Source organism: Ranitomeya imitator, chromosome 5 (genome assembly GCF_032444005.1).
Source record: "Ranitomeya imitator isolate aRanImi1 chromosome 5, aRanImi1.pri, whole genome shotgun sequence".
Lineage (NCBI taxonomy): Eukaryota > Metazoa > Chordata > Amphibia > Anura > Dendrobatidae > Ranitomeya > Ranitomeya imitator.
Genome location: NC_091286.1, coordinates 102,550,113 through 102,570,904, shown reverse-complemented (window position 1 = coordinate 102,570,904; position 20,792 = coordinate 102,550,113). Strand labels below are relative to the sequence as shown.

The following is a 20,792-nucleotide window of genomic DNA, read 5'->3' as shown; positions in this document are numbered from 1 at the left end:
GCTGCTGAGCGCAGATGGAAAAGATCCCACTCCAACAAGCACTTCATCGCATTCAAACAGTCCCTCACTACTTTCAAGACCACACTCGCCACAGCAAAACAAACCTACTTCTCATCTCTCATATCCTCTCTGTCTCACAACCCTAAACAGTTATTCAACACCTTCAATTCTCTCCTCCGTCCCCAAGCACCTCCTTCCTCGCCACTCATCTCAGCTGAAGGCTTTGCCTCATTTTTCAAGCAGAAGATTGAGAACATCAGAGACCGTTTTAGTGAACAACCCCCAGAGCCCTTCCTCCCAACTACCCAGCCCTCCACCTCCAAAACCAACTTATCCACCATTACAGAAGATCGACTCTCCACTCTCAAGATCGCATCTCGCCACCTGTGCACTTGACCCGATCCCATCCCATTTCATCCCAAACCTCGCCACAGTCTTCATCGCAACCCTAACCCATCTCTTCAACCTATCACTAACAACTGGTGTTTACCCCTCAAGCTTTAAACATGCCTCAATCACACCTATCCTCAAAAAGCCCTCTCTTGACCCATCCTCTGTATCTAGCTATCACCCTATATCACTTCTCCCCTATGCCTCAAAACTACTGGAACAACACGTCCATCTTGAACTGTCCTCCCATCTATCTTCCTGCTCCCTCTTCGACCGCTTACAATCAGGTTTCCGGTCACACCACTCCACTGAAACTGCCTTAACTAAGGTCACCAATGATCTATTAACCGCCAAGAGCAAGCGACACTACTCTATCCTCCTCCTCCTGAACCTGTCCTATGCCTTTGACAGTGGACCATTCCCTGTTGCTGCGGACCCTCTCATCCCTTGGCATCACAGACTTGGCCCTATCCTGGATCTCGTCATACCTAATTGACCGGACATTCAGCTTCTCCCACTCACACCACCTCCTCACCTCGCCCCCCTATCTGTCCCACAAGGTTCAGTCCTAGGGCCCCTGCTCTTCTCCATCTACACTTTTGGCCTGGGACAGCTCATAGAATCTCACGGTTTTCAGTATCATCTCTATGCTGACGACACACAGATTTACATCTCTGGACCAGATATCACCACCCTACTAACCAGAATCCCTCAATGTCTATCCGCTATTTCATCCTTCCTCTCCGCTAGATTTCTAAAACTTAACATGGACAAAACCGAATAAATCATCTTTCCCCAATCTCACGCAACCCCCCTTTCTCCCCCCCCCAACGAACCTATCCATTACAGTAAACAGCTGCCCACTCTCCCCAGTCCCGCAAGCTCGCTGTCTTGGGGTAATCCTTGACACTGATCTCTCCTTCAAACCACATATCCAAGCCCTTTCCACTTCCTGCCGCCTTCAACTCAAAAATATTTCACGGATCCGTACATTCCTAAACCAAGAATCTGCAAAAACCCTGGTGCATGCCCTCCTCATCTCCCGCCTCGACTACTGTAACCTCCTGCTCTGTGGCCTCCCCTTTAACAATCTTGCACCCCTCCAATCTAATCTAAACTCTGCTGCCCGACTAATCCCCCCGCTATTCCCCGGCCTCTCCCCTCTGTCAATCCCATCACTGGCTCCCCATTACCCAGAAACTCCAGTACAAAAGCCTAACCATGATGTACAAAGCCATCCACAACCTGTCTCCTCCATACATCTGTGACCTTGTCTCCCGGTACTTTCCTGCACACAACCTCCGATCCTCACAAGATCTTCTATATTCCCCTCTTATCTCCTCTTCCCACAATCGCATACAAGATTTCTCCCGCGCATCCCCTCTACTCTGGAACTCTCTACGGTTCTCTACCCCAACATATCAGACTCTCGCCTACTGTGTAAACCTTTAAAAAGAACCTGAAGACCTACCTCATTAGACAAGCCTACAACCTGCAGTAACCACCGATCGACCAAACCACTGCACGACCAGCTCTATCCTCACCTACTGTATCCTCACCCATCCCTTGTAGATTGTGAGTCCTCATGGGCAGGATCCTCTCTCCTCCTGTACCAGTTTGACTTGTATTGTTCAAGATTATTGTACCTGTTTTTATTATGTATACCTCTCCTCACATGTAAAGCGCCATGGAATGAATGGCACTATAATAATAAATAATAATAGTGACTACATTAATTACACCTTATAATGTCCTGAAAATTGGGGGGAAAGATTAAGTGTAATGAAATGGTGGGACAAGCCCCCCCCCCCCCCGCAATTCGGCTATTGTTTCTTGTGTGTTTATCGTACAGTAACAATGTCTGAGCAACACGATTCTTCAGATCAGTAGTATAGTTTTTGTATGCTACTACTAAAAATAAGAAATTGGTGTGGCCATTTTTTTTCTAATGGTTAGAGCTTTTTTAATTAGAAATATAGGGGACTTGATCCTGCAGTCACTTAATCACCGATAGGATTGCAGTGTATTGTATAGAGTTCTAACACGGTCACAGGACATTGAGTGATGTCCCTGTTGCTGTGGCAACAGACACCCGGTGATCGTGTTGGGTGATGCTGGGAAGGTGTGGAATGGCAGACAGAAGTGATGCCTACCATGCTGGAAACCTTTTAAGAACAACACAGACATTTAACACAGAGACCTTTTAGAGGTTCAGCTGTTGCAATCTGAGCTAGCTCTGATCACCTCCATCACACTCTGCTGCCAGCTGTGTACTACAGCCGGCACCCACTCTGTATGGAGAGGACTTGACTGTATATAGTGATGGCCCACCGCCTCCATACCAGGTACAGAGTCAAAGGAGGTAACTGATGTACCAAAGAGGCAAAAAAATATTAATGCCCCGCCGAGCCATGAAGTGATGTCCAGTTATTTGGTCACATAACCGCTGAGGCCTGTAAATGACATCAGCAGTCATGTGACTGAAGTGACGAGTAATTCGGGGACCTTCCGTCCCTATCACCTGAGCGCGACAGCCACTCACAGATCTCTGCTGTTAGATGACCCAAGAATGGAACAAGTTCACCTTCTGGTCTGGTGGAGACCACTATGAGAGCATAACTTCCTGCTGTTGGGTTCCCCCATTAACCAATTACAGCACTGCATTAGACATTACAGGGGTTGTCCACTACTAGGACAACCCCTTCTTGAACTACATGTTTGGCACCAATAAAATAATAAAAAAAAGTATACGTGCCGACGCCGTTCCTGCAATGAATGCACTCGCTCTCCCCGGCGCTCTTGTGCGGTGTTGTGACGCTGTCGCCCAGTCAGCGCTGGTGTCACTGTCTCTGCCTATGTACGGATTAAACATTATGAGGAAGTCCAGTCTGCAGCTGATCCCTTGCTCTTCCATCTGCGATCTCACCGCAGATGTACTGTGCCGCTGTATATTGCTCTTGAGTTGGCAAGTAGTGGCACATAGGCAGACATTCACTGTATGAGCCACTATCTCTCGACTAGGCCTTACAACTGTGCGGCATAGCTCCGTATAGTGACCACGGCCGTGTACTGCACATCGGCCCCCTATTTAAATCAATAGGGGGTGACTGCGCAGTACTGCTCCGCAGCCACTATTTTGTCGACGGATCTGTGCTGTGCAGCTCCGTATCTGAGCAGTTCTGGGCAACCCAGAGAACAGTCAAGGTTGCCGTATATCTCGCCCCACAAGACAGCAAATCCGATATTGATGACATATCCTAAGGATAGGCCATCAATGTTAAAGTCCTGGATGTACCCCTTTAACTGAGAATGAAGTACCGTATATGATGATTAGTTTTCTAAGTTACAAGACTCCTTTAATCCTTTGGCGCTATATGATGTAAATATTCATCATGAGCACAGATTCGCAGAAGTTTAAATCCCTTATATTGCCTCTGTCAACAGTGACAGCAGCACATGAGCAATTTGACAGATCGCCCATTGGCACCCCTGCAGTGTGTTCACGGGGAGCTGATGGGTTGTTATGGCAAATAGATGCCTGACACAGTAGGTAAGATCTTCTAGGCTGCCGTTACTAAACACTGACTGGATTACCGTACTGAATTACCGTACTATTGCGACTATAGAATTGCATGTTCAAGTTCCCCCTAGGTTACTAATTTTTTTAAAAAATTCATACATTGTTTTTACAATATATATTTTTAAAATGGCCTCCCCAAAATCAAAGGTGTCTCAAAAAAAAGAAACAATCTTTAAAAACATTTAATCTGCTAAAAATAAACCTATTTTGAAAGATCACATATTTGGCATTGCTGCTTCGGTAATGACTTGTACTCTAACACTAGATTATTTATCCCTTACAGTGAATGTCTCAAAAAACAAAAAACTAATGAATAATGCCAGAATTGGCGTTTTTGTTCATTTTGCTTGAAGTATTGTAATAAAAAGTGATCCATTTTGAGATGTATACAATTTGTAACTAATAAAAACTATAGCTTATGTAAAATAAACCTTCATACAGCTCTATAAATGAAAGTTTTGATTCAATGAACATGATGCAAAAAGGAGAAAATGTAAAAAAAAAAAAAAAAATAGATTACAGTGATAGCAAATCTATAAGACACGATCATTATTTCTCATTTGGTGATGGTTACAAAAACAAAGTAAAACTGACAGAATTTTCTGTTTTTGGTCATCCTGTATCACAAAAATGTAAGTGCTCAAAAAGTCATATATAACAAAAAATGGCTGTTGTGTCACTTGTCGGCCAATCAGCACTGGAGTCACTGTCCCCGCCATCAGACAAATAGAACATGAAGAGGAAGTCAGGGCTGCAGCTGATCTGACTTCCTCTTCCTGCTCAATTCGACAGGAGGCGGGGACAGTGATACCAGTGCTGATTCAGCGCCGGCGTCACAACAGCCACAAGGGAGCCCTGGGAGATGGAGTGCCGACATAGGGGGATTGGCGTCAGCATGAGAGGAGAGTATAAGATTTATTATGTTATGGGGGCAAGTGAGAGGTATGAGAAGTTGACCAAGTATCAGACAACTTCTGTAAGTGACCATGGAGGGGCCACAAATGGTGGTAATAGTTCAGACACTTCAACGCCTGTTTAACGTTGTTAGGTTTCTTTCATGTGGACTGCATAAACAGCTGGAATTGAAGGTAGCGCATTGCCTTTATACAGCAAGACTGCTTTTAAGCTTGGTTTGGACGAATTGATGCAGAGCCTCCATTCCTCTGGGATATGACTTACTGTATCTTCAGAACTTGCATTAAACTGTTATTGCTGCATGTCACAGGATCACCCTCCATGGAGAAGTATTGGCCAAGATGTTTTATCATGGTTGCAGGACAAAGAAATTGAAACCTCTTCTGCTAGGAGACTCCACTGCTGTAGTATGGAAGCTAAGAGCTCAGCCATAATTTTGGGCAGAGCCAAATCTCTAGCCAGATCGTTCAATTCACTTTGTTTTAGAAGGTGTGGTTGACTTGAGGTTGTTGGCAAAGTTTGGGTCATGGGAGGAAGATGCTTCATGACACCAAGCGCCCTCTTCTTCCTAACGTGATTCTACAGAAAATGTTTCTGGTGCTTTTGGAACCGGCAGGTCTTCTGTATGTGATACCAGGCGTATTGCAGATGGCTTGTTTAAATACTACAAAGACTAATTCTTCCTTGAAACTCCTTGTAACGGGGTCTACTGTGCTGTAGTACCTTTTTCAGCACCCCCCGTGTTTCAGGAGGTCCACTCTGCTTTTGCTGGATTCTGAATGAAGGACGCTGGCTGGAATTCCTTGATTACGTGAGAGCATATAAAAGCTGACTGCTACTCCACGTATTTCCAGTCTAAAAGAACACACTTTATTCACAGCACACAGAATATATAACACAGATACACAGGGCAGGCCAGTAGAAAAAACAGGCCAGACATACATTACAATAGCCGCAGGGGGCCGGAGCCTGCTGATATTTACTGTGGGAATTACAAAGGTGGGGGGAGGTCAGAAGGAGAATATCTTGTCCCCTCTGACCAGGGGCGCAGCCTGTGGACTGATGCATTTCACATGGAACCTATTATACATAATATATACTGCATAACATATTCTTGGTGCTGGGGGTTCTGGAACATGGCTCCCCTTTTCAGCGACGCGATCGGCATACACAGTCTGATCCTTAACGGATCGGTTTGGGGATGACCGAAGTTTATGGGGTTGGTACAAGTTCCGTTTGTCGACTTAGTCCATCGGCATTACCGTTTTGTTTGCCGGGTCTGTAGTGGATGGTGAAGACCAGAGGTTGTAGGGCTAAACTCCACCACAGTAATCTGGCATTGTCTCCGGAGACCCGATTTAAGCCAGACTAGGGGATTATGGTCCGTCAAGAGGGAAAACTGTCGCCCATACAAATATGGTTGTAACTTTTTGAGTGCCCATACTATTGCCAGGGACTCCTTCTCGATGGCCGCATAGCTCACTTCACGGGGCAGTAGTTTCCGACTCAGGTAAGCTGCCGGGTGTCCTTGGCCGTCCGGCCCGACTTGGCTTAGTACTGCCCCCAATCCAAACATAGAAGCGTCTGTGTGAACAAGGAAACGTTTAGTTGGATCGGGTGCGGCCAATACAGGGGTATTGGTGAGGGCGTCCTTTAGCTGGCGGAAGGCTTCCTCACACTCTGGTGTCCAGGTTACCTGGCAGGGTTGGTTCTTACGGGTCAGATCAGTGAGGGGCTTGGCCACACTGCTGTAATTGGGAACGAATTTCCTATAATACCCCGCTGTCCCTAGAAACGCCATGACCTGGGTTTTAGTGCGTGGGGTGGGCCATTTGGCTATGGCCTCAATCTTGGCTGGTTCTGGTCTCTGTTTCCCACTTCCCACCCAATGCCCTAAATACTGAACCTCTGCTTTGCCCACGTGACACTTGTTTGGGTTCAGGGTGATTCCGGCCTTGTGGATCCTGTCTAATACTGTCTCTAGGTGATTTAGATGCTCTTCCCATGTCGCGCTGTAGATGGCGATGTCATCCAGGTAGGCACACGCATAGTCCTGGAGACCATCCAGAAGCCGGTCAGCCAGCCTCTGGAAGGTCGCCGGGGCAGTCTTCATCCCGAATGGCATAACTCGAAACTGGAATAAGCCAAATGGGGTGACAAATGCCGACTTGGGAATAGCATCAGGACTAAGGGGAATCTGCCAGTAGCCTTTGTATAGATCGATGGTGGTCAAATACTTTGCCCCTGCCAGCCGGTCTAACAAGTCATCCACACGCGGCATGGGATACGCATCCGTCACTGTTTTCTCATTGAGCTTACGATAGTGTACACAAAACCGTGTAGTCCCATCTTTCTTGGGCACTAACACTACGGGGGATGCCCAGGGACTATCTGACTCTTCAATGACCCCTAAACGCAACATCTCTTGTATCTCTTGTCGCATCCCTTCTCATACAGACTCAGGGACGCGGAAGGGTGGTTGTCGCAGGGGGGTCTGATCCTGGGTCTCAACCTTGTGTTGTGCCAGGTGAGTGTACCCGGGTTTCCATGAAAACATCCTCTGTCGCTGCCTCAACAACTCCTCCGCCTGCTGTCTCTCCCGGGGACCTAAGTCTTCACCCCAGTGTACCTGGTCCCATGTTTTAGACTGAGTCCTCTCCCCTAAGACATCAGGCAAGGGAAGTCCGGCTAAATCCTCTGCTTCAGGGGCACAGATGGCGACTACCTCTTCAGGGCGCTCCCTATAGGGCTTCAGCATATTCACGTGGAACATGCGGATAACCCTGGGGTTGTCACAATCGGCGACATTATAGGTGGTGTCGGCTATTTTCCCCACTACCTGGTAGGGCCCCTGCCATGCAGCTTGGAACTTGTTCTGCCTAGTGGGCTCTAACACCAGGACCTTCTGCCCTATTTCCAAGGTGCGCTCTCTGGCCCTCCGATCGTACCGTACACGCTGGCGCCGCTGGGTCACCTGCATGTTCTCACGTACAGCTTGGGTCAGCTCCTGTAGGCGGTCCTGGAATTCCAGCACATAGGGTACAATAGGTACCCCTTCTATGAGGCCCTCCCCTTCCCAGTGTTCTAGCACTAAGTCTAGGGGTCCCCTTACCCGTCTCCCGTATACCAGTTCGAATGGGGAGAACCCCGTGGATTCTTGGGGCACCTCTCGATAGGCAAACAGGAGGTGAGGCAAGAATTTCTCCCAGTCCCTGTAGGTCCTGGTAAAAGTCCCAATGAGTTGTTTTAACGTCCCGTTAAAGCGTTCACACAACCCATTGGTTTGCGGGTGGTACGGGGCGCTTCTAATGGACTTTACGCCGCACAGTTTCCACAGTTGGTTGGTCACCTCTGCTGTAAACTGGGTACCCTGGTCTGAGATAATCTCCCGGGGAAATCCAACCCGTGAGAAAACCTGGAGCAGGGCAGCCGCCACCGTCTCTGCCAGTATGTTAGTTAATGCAACCGCCCCTGGATACCGTGTGGCATAATCTACCACTGTCAATATATACCTTTTCCCTGACGGACTGGGTTTGGATAACGGCCCTATCAGATCGACTGCTACTCGGCTAAATGGTTCCTCCACAATGGGGAGGGGGCGTAATTTGGCCGTGCGCTGGCAACTGTCACAGGTCTGGCAGTATTGACGAACATCATAGGTTACCCCCGGCCAAAAGAAGTTTTGTGTCAGACGATGCCTGGTGCGACTGACGCCGAAGTGCCCGGCCAAGGGTATGTCATGAAAGATTCGCAGTAACTCCTGCCTATACTTCTTGGGAACTACCAGCTGTCGTTTTATAGTGGGGCTCGTCCCCGTGTGGTGCTGCTCTGTGATCCGGTAGAGGAGTCCCTGTTTCCATATAAACTGTTCCCCTTCCAGTACCCCTCTCCCCTCCTGTGCCTTCCCACGATATCCCTCCAATGAAGGATCCTCAAGTAACTCCCTCTTAAATTCATCTGGGGTGGCTCAAGAAATGTGTCTGGCTATGGGAATACGTGTAGGGCTGGGATGTCTTACCTGGGCCTCCTCTGAGTGTGATTCCGTTTCCGCAGCTCGAGGTTGTCTCCGGGTGGTCACCGGATATGTCTCAGCGAGAGGGGCAACCGAGAAGGCAGACAACATGGGCCCCAAGTCATTTCCCAGCAAAACGTCTGCAGACAAATCCTCCATCAAGCCGACCTCAACAAGGCCATCCCCAACTCCCCAGTTCAGGTGAATCCTGGCAGTGGGCAGTCGATGTATGGCTCCCCCTGCTACACGGACTGCCACTGTCCGGTCCGTCTTCTCTTGGTCCCGGACGAGATGAGGCTTCACAAGGGTCAAAGTTGCTCCGGAATCTCTTAGTCCCTGCATGCGTTTCCCATTAACCCACACGACCTGTCGATGCTGTTGTCGATTATCTGCCCGGGCTGCCTGCACGGGGTCTACTTCATGCAGCACTTCCTCCATGTCTTCCACCCCTTGGTTAGTTGTAGCCCCCAATGCCGGGTCAACTTCGCCTTGGTAGCAGTGTACAGCGGCCCGGCGGAAGGTAGCTGTTCCCACCTTTGGCCACTGGGTATGCTGAGTCCGGTTGGGACATTGTCTTTGCAGGTGGTCCAGCTGACGGCAGGTGTGGCATCGCGCCCCAGGGGAACTGTGGCAGGCTGGGTTTCTAGCTGGTCCCCCTACAATCTTCGGTGGTAGCGTGATCGGATAGCCCTCCCTAGATCATTGGGACTGCACAAGGCGTAGATTGCCTCTTCCCATGCAACCACTGCGTTAGATGTGATGCATCTCCACTGCACCATATGTGTGGAGCCCAACTCTTGTCCTGATCTTATTCTGCAGCCAAAATACAGGTTGTAGGCTTTCCTTATGAGTCAAGTTTCGCCTTTGTGACGCAAAAGGGACTTTTTCACATATGTAGTAAAAAAAATTATCTGCTTTAATTCAAGAACAAGGTATATCTGAAAAAAACAGAAACATGTCAATATGCTAAAAAAAAAAAAAAGCTGAGATAGAATACTGAAGGCTGAATCGACTAAATAGGCGATGTAATAGACGAGCTCCTAACAATGCAAGAATGATGATGAAATAGACACAATTTTTCTATAAGAGGTGTGAAAGGTGTCATAAGTAATAAGTTATAACAACCTCCTCTGGATCTTGAAAATTAGACCCAATCAGCAAATTTTAAGCTTCATTAGTTGAACTCCGCGGTTTTAGTCTGAAGCAGTTTAGGTGTAGAGCAGCGTTATCAGTTCAGGTTGTAATGTGTGAGCTCGGCTCCTAAAGGTCTCTCCTCATATCCAGTCTCCCTTTTCTTTGATATTGTGAAATGCGGCTTTCAAGAGTTATTACATTTGGGCTTTATTAGTTCACCTTATCGCAAGTACTAAAGGTTTAGTGTGGACTTTTACCTTGTAGATTTCCCATGCATGTTCACGTGAAGGTTGCACTAGTTTTACAAGTCAAAGTATGTGGGCTTCTTTTTCATCCCGGGCATGTGCAGAAAAGTTCACTATTTTTTGTGAAAGACTCAGCTGGATATGACTGTTCTTCAATGGGAAATGCATGCTTGAAGTGCGTGTATCTTGGATGTAAATATGGACTGATGAAAGGTCAGGGTAAGTAATGTGCATGAGGGGAGCCAGACCCTACCCAAAATCTGATGGTGGGAATTCATGGGTCACACCTGTTCTAGTTCGTCTCTGATGTCCGGTTTGAGCCCTTCTCTTCTTGGTCTTCAGATGTCCATTCTTACAATCCAAACAAGCCTGGTTATGGGATAGTCGTCTGGTTCTTAAAAAAAATCTGTCTTTTGTCTGCAATTTTTGGATTTAAAGGCGTGAAAGGCACGGTATTCTGTGCTGTCGGGATGGTTTAGATTTAGTATGTGAGAACCTGAGATAAGACTAATGAGCACAATCATTACTCCTCCAATGCAGCGAGGTCTGGGGCTAATATTATATAGAAGCTCATAATATTCCTAATTGTGGAATATTGGATATTGGGCTTTAGCAGATGAAAGTAATATAGTATTTATTCTCATTCATGCAGCATGGAATTGAATTCTCTTAAGTCTCATGAGAAACATCTGGAAAGTTCAAAAGTGTTTGTTTTTAATTTATGGGATGGTTCCATTTTGGGGGATAGCATATGCTTTTACAGTGGTTGCAGCAATGGACCTGAGCTGTATCTTTGACATATGCAATTTTTCGCTTTTGCCCTTTTGCAGGGTTAATGTTTATTCTATGTTCCAAACACTCGTCTGTACATGGTGGAAGAGGAAATGACCTGATCTCCGGTGATGATAGGGACTGATGTGCATGAATATTTATTTATTATTTATTTATATAGCACCATTGATTCCATGGTGCTGTACATGAGAAGGGGTTACATACAAGTTACAAATATCACATACAGTAAACAAACTAACAATGACGGACTGATACAGAGGGGCGAGGACCCTGCCCTTGCGGGCTTACATTCTACTGGATGTGAGAATTATTTAATTCCACCATTTGAAGTTAAAACGTTGCTAAATTACCGCATTTTTTTTGGACTATAAGACGCATAGGACCATAAGACGCACCCCAAATTTTGGGGTGGAAAATATCAGAAAAAAGATTTTTATAAGATGGGGGTCCATCTTATTAACCGAATTTAAGGTATCTTAATTGAGGGCCGGCGGTGGTACAGCGAGGTCACAGAAGGCAGGGTCCCTTTCCTCCGGATGCCAGCGGCAGAAGTGGGGCAATGCTGCAGTCCTGGGGTGCGATGTTGAGGATCATGGAGCAGGGTCCCTTCTTCAGAATGCCGGCCGCAGAAATGTGCTGACGCATCGGGCCGGTGTCCACGGTGAGCAGATTCGAGTGCATCACCAGTTTCCCTGTGGCAATCTTCCTGAAGCCGTAGGCCGCCAGAGACTTCAAGAAAATGGCCGCCGGAGGCCGCACGTGCACAGATTGAAATCTCGGCGGCACTCGGCATCAGGAAAATGGCCGCCGAGATCTCAATCTGCGCGCAGTGAAACCGGTGATGTACCGTGGACACCGGGCAGCAGTGTCGCCACATTTCCGCCGCTGGCATCCTGAAGAAGGGGCCCTGCTCAGGCGCATTCTGCACCGCCTACTGCCGCAGCATCGCCACACCTCTGCCACAACCCCCCAGTAAGCCTGCGTGTGCACTATAAGACGCACCCCCAGAGATTTACTGAATTTATTAAGTGTGTCCTGTTACTAAGACCAGCGTGTAAAATAAGCAGACCTCATAATTGTGCTACCCAGATGGCATAATCCTTTTCACACTCCTCACAAGTTGTCTCATATTTGAGGCTGTAAGTCCTGCCCATCACTGGTGGTAAATTATGGCATAATTGGGTTAGCCGTACTGCACACATACACGGGCAGGGAAATCTGCTCTATTTTTGCTCTGTTCTGTGGTTCTGTCCTAATCAAATTGTCTCTTTGCATATTGTCGAAGCTGCATATCCCAGCGGAATCCAAAGTCTTAAGCGTAACTCGCTGCTATTTCTGACTGCTCTCTAAAGGATGGAAATAGTACTGTGAAAGCACCACTGCTCAGGAGGAGACAAATACAGGGCTCATCCGCGCTCAGAGGCTTATACCTGGGATATTATTGTAAACAATTCCTGATCTCATTGAGAATCCTCATTGTTATGTTAAAATCCACTGACGTGGCGCAATGCAGAAATAGTGGTTATCGATATGGGCACTGACATGGGACAATTTGGAAATAGTGGTCCTCTATGCTGGCACTGATGTGGCGCAATTAGGAAGTATTGGTCCTCGATATGGGCACCGACATGCCACAACTTCAGAAATGGTGGTTCTCGATACGGGCACCGACATGGCAAAATGCGGAAATGGTGGTCCTCGATTTGGACACTGCCACTTCAGCCACATGAGCTCTTGCGTATGTCGCACATTGTGTTCTAAAGTAATGAGTTTGTGTAATCTACAGGACATCTGGTGAGTGAATGTACATTCTCATATTATCTTGGTGGGAAGAGATTCCTGGATCTGAGAGAATCCACATTTTAACATTTGTATGGAACTAGTTTCACCATCAAGGGATGGCTGATGCTGTTAGTGATGGACCTAAAGATCACTGATGAGAGAAGGGAGGCCCTCTTTATAACCGTTTTAAAGGGGTTTCATACTTTTAATAACAACATATTAAATTTTAAAGGGGTGTTGTTAAATCAACTCCTCTTCCGATATGTAACCACTGTGCCCTCTTGGCCAAGGTCTGATAGCCAAGCTCCATGGAAACTAGCTGTACACTATGTAAGATAAAAGCTGTCGTGGCAGGAGAATGATAGAAGAAGCAAGTCAATTGCAAACTTGCCGATTATCATGCTGCCTAATGACTTTAAGCAATTTAAGAACTTGCGTATACCCCTTTAATTGAGCACAGTCCCTGGTTGTAGTTGGTCATGTTTGCTGATTATAATTTGGTATCCGAGCACAGATCTGGGAGCACCGTTTGTATGCTATATACACTTATCTCTGTGAATGTATCATGGGCTTGTATTTGGACTAGTTTTGAGGGACTGGCTTGTAATAACTGAATACATTGTGGTGTTTGGTGATCTGTATATGAGCCCTTGCCTCTGTATATGAGCCACATTACTTAATCCTGGCTCCTCTTTCTCTCCAGCATTTCCAGGCTATTTCTGAAGCCGGAGGCTCAGCATCTAGTTTCCAGGGTCACACAGAGTTGGCTCCAGCACCGGAGTCGATGTACTTGACATGCCGTGCTCTGACTTTCTTGCCCTTCTCTAGTAATACACCTGTATACACATCTGGCTTCTTTAGTAGGTGTTTGTAGATTAGTGTATGTCGGTGATGATGCTACGTCACATAAGGTCCTGCTGTCCTCACTTACACAACTTGTTGCTTTCTTTAGGATGTGTAGGAAGCAGCGTATCTTGTCACCTTACCCGTAGTCACCAGATCGGAGATTCTTATTTCTCTTGTTCTCTTCCTTGCAGATGAAGATCCTGTAGAAGACATCCAGCTGAATTCTGAGAGCGATGCGGAGGTGATGGACAAACCTCACCCCATCCAGATTGTCCTGGCCCATGAAGATGACCATAACTTTGAGCTTGATGAAAAGGCCCTGGAGAGCATCCTAATGCAGGATCACATACGGGATCTGAACGTTGTCGTTGTGTCTGTAGCTGGTGCTTTTCGAAAAGGGAAATCTTTCTTACTTGACTTTATGCTCCGGTTTATGTACAGTCAGGTACGGCGTTCTGTTCAATATTACCATCCGGACCGTATCGTTAACATAACAAACCAGAATATCACAGTACAATACCACAAGCTTTGTGTCTCTTTAAAGGGAAACCTGTCACCCCCAAAATCGATGGTGAGGTAAGCTCACCATCATCAGGGGCTTATCTACAGCATTCTGTAATGCTGTAGATAAGCCGCCGATGTTACCTGAAAGAGGAGAAAGACGTTGGATTGTATTCACCCAGGGGCGGTCCTGCTCCGATGGGTGTCTCAGGTCCGCTCCGGCGCCTCCCATCTTCATTCCATGACGTCCTCTTCTGGTCTTCACGCCGCGGCTCCATCGCAGGCGTACTTTGTTCTCCCTGTTGAGGGCAGAGGAAAGTACTGCAGTGCGCAGGCGCTGGAAAGGTCAGAGAGGCCCGGCGCCTGCGCACTGCAGTACTTTGCTCTGCCCTCAACAGGGAGAACAAAGTACGCCTGCGATGGAGCCGCGGCGTGAAGACCAGAAGAAGACGACATCTGATGAAGATGGGAGGCGCCGGAGCGGACCTGAGACACCCATTTGACCAGACCGCAGTGGGACTGCTCCTGGGTGAGTATAATCTAACCTTTTTCTCCTCTTTCAGGTTACATCAGGGGCTTATCTACAGCATTACAGAATGCTGTAGATAAGCCCCTGATGACGGTGACCTTACCTCACCATCGATTTTGGGGGTGACAGGTTCCCTTTAACTAGCAGCTTATTTTGTGTAGCATGTCTTCAAAACAATCGGAGCTACTTCGATGGCGCTGTAGTGTAAGTGATAGTGGACAGAAAGGAAATGGTATAGTAAAAGTCCATTCCCATTCAATTTTTAGGTCCCCAAATTCTTATACAGCTCTAGAACTACAAACACAGATGGGACTCGCCCTTTCCGGGCACATCACCGGTGTCCAGCGCTGCACCTCTTTGTTTACCAGCTGTGGTGGTGATTTTACAACTACACTTCACCAAAATGGCCAATTGCTCATTTCAGCATCCTACACTGTCTGCCTCATTAGAGCTGCTGATCTTAATGATTGGCTGCAGCAGTTGCATGCACTGTAGTTATGATGTCACTGCTGCAATCAATAGGCAAAGACCAGCAGCAGCACTAGACAAATGGAGAAGTCTTTTTAGGGGTAAGGGGAAATAAGTTGATTGTGGGGAACGTGTCCTCTCCAGAAATCACTATAAACCTGTAGTTATGGGGGTTATCTGCAAGTAAATGGCACTTTAAATTATGCCCGGCTGGCTAGCTGGAGCAGCGGCTACAGGGAGAAAATGAAGTTATATCCTCCTGCAGCCGCTCCCGTCAGTGCAATGCAGGAAGCTGATAGCCAACCTCTAGCTACACAGTGAGGGTGCTGTAATCACTCCCCGACACATTGATCGACAGTCAGCTCTGTGCACAATCCGCAGAGCAGGATGTCAATTTGCCAGGGAGAAACTACAGCTGCACTCAGTGTAACAGGGATGTGATGACTGGAAGCGAGTGACTACGTGGAGGATATAACTTCATTTTCTCCCTGTAGCCACTGCTACTGTAAGCCAGCCAGGCATGATTTAAAATGCCATTTACCTGCAGATTAACCTCATATATGCTGGTAAATGGGGTTTTTGGAGGTGATTGGTGCCCTCTAATGTGAGAATCTTTACTCTTATCACTTCTTTCCCCTGACTATCTGTGCCACTCCTGGTCCTGGCTTACAAATTGCCCCCACGTAAATGGTGAAGCCAATCAGTGGCCCCAACTGTCATGTGAAGTTATGTCAGCATCATGGCTCCCATCACTGAGCAGCGATGCCAGTAGCACGGCATGTGCCCACTGCTGCCATTTACTGCAGCCCCCTTGCACCAGTCTCTTAACTGGGAGGTCTGCGGGAACATTAGGTCTGGATCATTCATGGGCAGAAGAGGTGAATCATGTGTTTTTTTTTATATTTTTATGTTATGATATTCACAGCTATTCTTAAAGTTCTTGATTGTTAAAGCTCTATAGTTCTAACACACAATTACCTGATCTCCACGTTTTCACTCCCCTTCTGGTGTGACTTATCCGTTGTCCTTTTTTTACTGGTTATTCAGTGAATGGACCCCTGTTGATCTATTAAAGGGGGGGGTCTGGTACCTAAAATGTACTTTCTAAATATCCTTATATCCTAACCACTTTTGTAATTGGCTTTATTCCACAATGCCCTACATGTTTCCCTATCTAGCTCATCCCTAAATGTTTGTTTTTGTTTTTTACTTCACTTCCTGTGAAACGTTTGAGAGGAGCCACAAACATGACGTCACAGGGGGCTGCACTCACATCCTGAGTGTCCGTCATCACTCCTTGAATAAGACGTCATCAGGGGGCAGCACTGCAGTTAGTTACTACAGTTGTGTGCATCACTGCCCTCTGAAAATGTCCTGGACCCTGGTTGATAGGCTCTGGGAAATGTGAGTGCAGCACCCACTCTCTGCTTCTATCGCCGCCGTAGCTTCCGTGAATGAAGACGATATCAGGGGCACAGATAAAAGCAGTAATGAACAACAACGCCACCCTACAGCTTCTAGCACCGGCCACTTCGAAACCTCATCAGGGGACGGTGCTGGTGTCACTCCCATCCTCTATCACTTCCACCTCCTGACTGTTCGTTTGAAGTCTGTGATAGAAGCTGTAGGACAATGCCGGTGTCACTCAGCTGCTTCTATCTCCGTTCCCTGGCGACATCTTCTTTCATACTTAGGAGCTGTGGTGAAGACAGAAGCAGAGAGCTGGCGCTGCACTCACATCTGCCACAGCATCAATCACCCAGTGTCCAGGGCATCTTCAGACTGGGCGGCGACACAAGAAGTTAGTAAATAACAGCAGTGCTGCCCCCTGTGACATCCTGTTCCAGGAGGGTCATGTTTGATACTGCTAGAGATTAGGTTTATGGGGAGAAGTGCAGGGCATTATGTAACAAAGCTAAAGGGGTTCGGATGTAAGGATAAATATTTAGAAAGAACATGTAGGCGCCTAGCCACCTTCTTAACCTGGTGGTCATTGATAATGTCTGTTTTACCATCCACTGTGACCCACAAAGCCTTTTTTAGATCGGTTTTGCCCTTCGTCTTACTATTTAATGAGTACTGGGGAAGTTTTATTATTTATTAAACCGTTATTTTCCATTTATTAAACTCTGCTTTAACTTGTAAATCTGAACTACTTGGCCTGCATTACAAACCTAGCATTACTGCTGCCTCCTAAATCATTGCTAATAACTTACTTACGCCTTCCCTCCATCTTTTCAGAACTATACAAACTGGGTTGGTGGCAGCCATGAGCCATTGACCGGTTTCACGTGGCGGGGCGGATGTGAGCGGGAGACCACTGGCATCCAGATTTGGAGTGAAGTTTTTGTTATTGAGAAACCTGATGGAACAAAGGTAATTCTAAAAGCCTTGTTTGTATTCTTAATGTTTTCCATGTGACACCCTCGCTTGTGTTACCGGATTACAGGAAGGGCAGGTCCGCACCCCATATCCAGCCTCCTACTAGTAATTGTTCTCTGGTCATGGAGACAGGAAACGCTAATCTGTTACTGACCGAGTAACGCGTCCCCTCCTTCATCCATATTAAAGTGACCACTGTAATCTGAAATGAAGTGTGGAAGCCCAGCTCAAGACATGAAAACGTTCCCCGTGCACATTATTAAATGAGCAAGCTGCCATCCATCAGTAAATATGTTGTGGCATTTTATATTGATGATTAACCCTTGGGATACATCATCAGTATCAGATCGATGGGGGTATGATGGCGAACTTCCCCACCATTTATGTACGATTCGATCATGCGGAAGTCATATTTAAAGGGAACCTGTAAGATCAGATAACCCTATTAACCTGCAGATGACTGGTTAAGCTGCTGGTTAATGGCGTTCGAAAGCTGCCCGGCCGAAGCACTGAAAGTGTGCCTTTTGGGAGGAAATTCATTTTTCTCCTGGAAGTCGCCGGCTTTCAGTCATAATGGTGTGCTGACACGGCTACAGTTATCACTCACAGCCTTGTGGGTGGTGGCTGTATGCACGCCGTCACTTTAACTGACAGCCTCTGCACTGTTAGGATGTGCTTACAGCCACCACCCACCGTGTACTGAGCAGTGACGGTAGCCACACCAGCACAGCTGTATGACTAAAAGCTGGCTGCTCCCGGGAGGAATAAAGTTCATTTTCTCCCAGCAGCTGCACTTTGAGTACCTTCCTAATGCTATTAATTTGCAGATTAACCCTATATCTGCAGGTTTAATAGTGTTATCTGACCTGATACGTTCCTTCTAAACGTTGAATGGATAACAGCACTGTTCTGATCGATGTATAGTGGCCGCTGACTAGGACAGCACATCAGTTCCTGTCCACTTAAAGGGACTGTGTCGGCACAGAATGACTGTGCAAACCAAGTCCAGACGCTCAGTGCACCATGGCGGGGCCAATCATTTAGATACACCTGCCCTCTATCTCTGACAGCTCCGGCTTTATGGAGCAATCCGAGGAGGGTGGAGACGGAGAGAAAACAAGCAGGTGGGAAGGTGTCATTAAGTGATTGGCCGCACCTGTACCTGGTGTGAACAGTCATTCTGCGCCAACAGTCCCTTTAAATAGGAGCTGACCTGCAGTTCTCGGCTAGAACCGGAGCTGTGCAGGTCAGCTCTGTACACTGGTTACATCCCGTCCGCGCTGTTGTAGGTAACAGCCGATCAGTTGGGGTGATGGGTGTCTGAGCTCCGCTAATCTGATATTGACGGCTGATCCCAAGGGTAGATCATCAATATAAGGTGCACCGATAACCCATCTAATGGAGGGTGCATGGCCTTTAACTATATATTTTTAATGCGCTTTGTGTTACCCGTTTCATATTTTGAGTTCTATTACTGCTGGATTAAATACGTTTTCAGGTACAGTCCGATATTGTTTAAAGCCCCACTTGGCCTGTATGCTGATGTGCAGTCGGCTGTTAGGTGGCTTATTTTGATCATCGTGCCTCGCTGACTTATTTCATGTATCGTATGTAATAGGAACTCCACTTGGCTGCTGCAGTCATATAGAGAGCATGTGTCTGAGATACTCCAGAGGGATCGCTGCAGCAGAAGGGTCATGTCGTGCTGCCACCTGCTGGATGGACAGAAGAACTAGCTCCGCATTTAAATGTGGAGGAATATGTGCCAGTTTAGGTTTTAGTGCCTCTTCCCACAATTTTACTGACTTTAAAAGCTTAAGCCCAAACTAAAAATATATTGCTTAAGCCCAAACTAAAAATATATTGATATTTTCCAACAACTCCCTTTGATTATTTTTTTCCCCACTTTCTTGTCTCTTCTAACCAGATCGCGGTTATTCTCATGGACACTCAGGGAGCCTTTGACAGTCAGTCAACGATTAAAGATTGTGCAACGGTGTTTGCCTTAAGCACAATGACCAGCTCTGTTCAGGTACCACGGTCTCTGATATTTCATGTCCGAACTAAAAGTAACATAAGTCTTCTTGAGGATGTATGTACATATGTGTATGATATGCTAGTGATGTAAAAATAGAACCATCATTTTGAACCTGTCGCTTTATTCAATATTGAGTATGAGCACCACTTGCATTAATACATGCACTAACACTACCTTGGGATGTTAAATGAGGTTATTGAGGAATGTTCTACTACGCTGAATGTACAAAGGCAGGCAAATCATCAGTATCCACTGCTGGCAGCTGCCTTTTGTATTTACCAACCATGTCCCAGATGTGCTCTATGGGAGACAAATCTGAAACCTCTGCAGGCCATGGTAGTACGTATAGGCCACAGAGGCTGTTTAGGGGTATGAGCAACTTACTGGGCATTGTCCTCATGAAAACACAGCTCCTAGGACGCTTTGGAGAAATGTCCGTATAACTGGTTCCATGACTAAATCAATGTAACTCTGAGCTGTTAATATGCTTGGAATGAACACTAGAGGTCCGGCTACCATACACATTACTACCCCGTACCATAATCCCAGGAGATGTTCCCCATGTGACGTTCCATTGTGAAGGCCTCTTCATGATGTGGTCTCCAGATCAACCTCCTGCTATCATTGCATTCAAGACAAAAGCGGGAGTCGTTTCTGAAGAAGATAAGCCTCCTATCCAGCCTCCATTGCTGTCTTGTTCTGCACCACAATGGCTTTCCATCATACCAAGGCGTTTAAAGCACCACCCCAGCAGTATTTTTTTTTTTTTTACTGCTAGAGTGGTGCTTAAAATCCAAGTCCCCTGTCTGATCCTCGCCTTCCTCCGTTATCATTTGCTTTTGCCTCCGCTTCTGTTGGTCTCCAGCAGTTTGCTGACTGTTCCAGTGTTTCATGGAGCGAGCCGGAGGTCACTGACCAATGCAAGTCTGAGAGTGGTGCTTTACGTGTGTGCAATAATATATATATATTATTATTATATATTTTTTTTTTTTTTTTTTCAATGATCAGATGTTGCAGTTTCAATGATGTGGAGTATGTGTATACATATAATTATTTTCTATATTTTTTTTCCATAGTATTTTATAATGTTGTTTAAAATATTTGCCTTAATGAGGATAACTCATTGAGTCCCCCACTAACGTCAAGAATGGGACTCTGCATGTGCACCTCTACTCTAT

General features: G+C 46.6%; 1 protein-coding gene across 2 annotated transcripts in view; it reads left to right on the top strand.

Moving 5' to 3' along the window:
* The window catches only part of ATL2 (atlastin GTPase 2), a 77,813-nt gene that overhangs the window by 34,130 nt on the left and 22,891 nt on the right, over window positions 1-20,792 (top strand). For both annotated transcript variants that reach the window (XM_069768990.1, XM_069768989.1), the window contains exons 2-4: window positions 13,888-14,141; window positions 17,436-17,570; window positions 19,504-19,608. In XM_069768990.1, coding sequence (XP_069625091.1) covers window positions 13,888-14,141; window positions 17,436-17,570; window positions 19,504-19,608 — 494 coding nt within the window. The remainder of the gene's footprint in view (window positions 1-13,887; window positions 14,142-17,435; window positions 17,571-19,503; window positions 19,609-20,792) is intronic.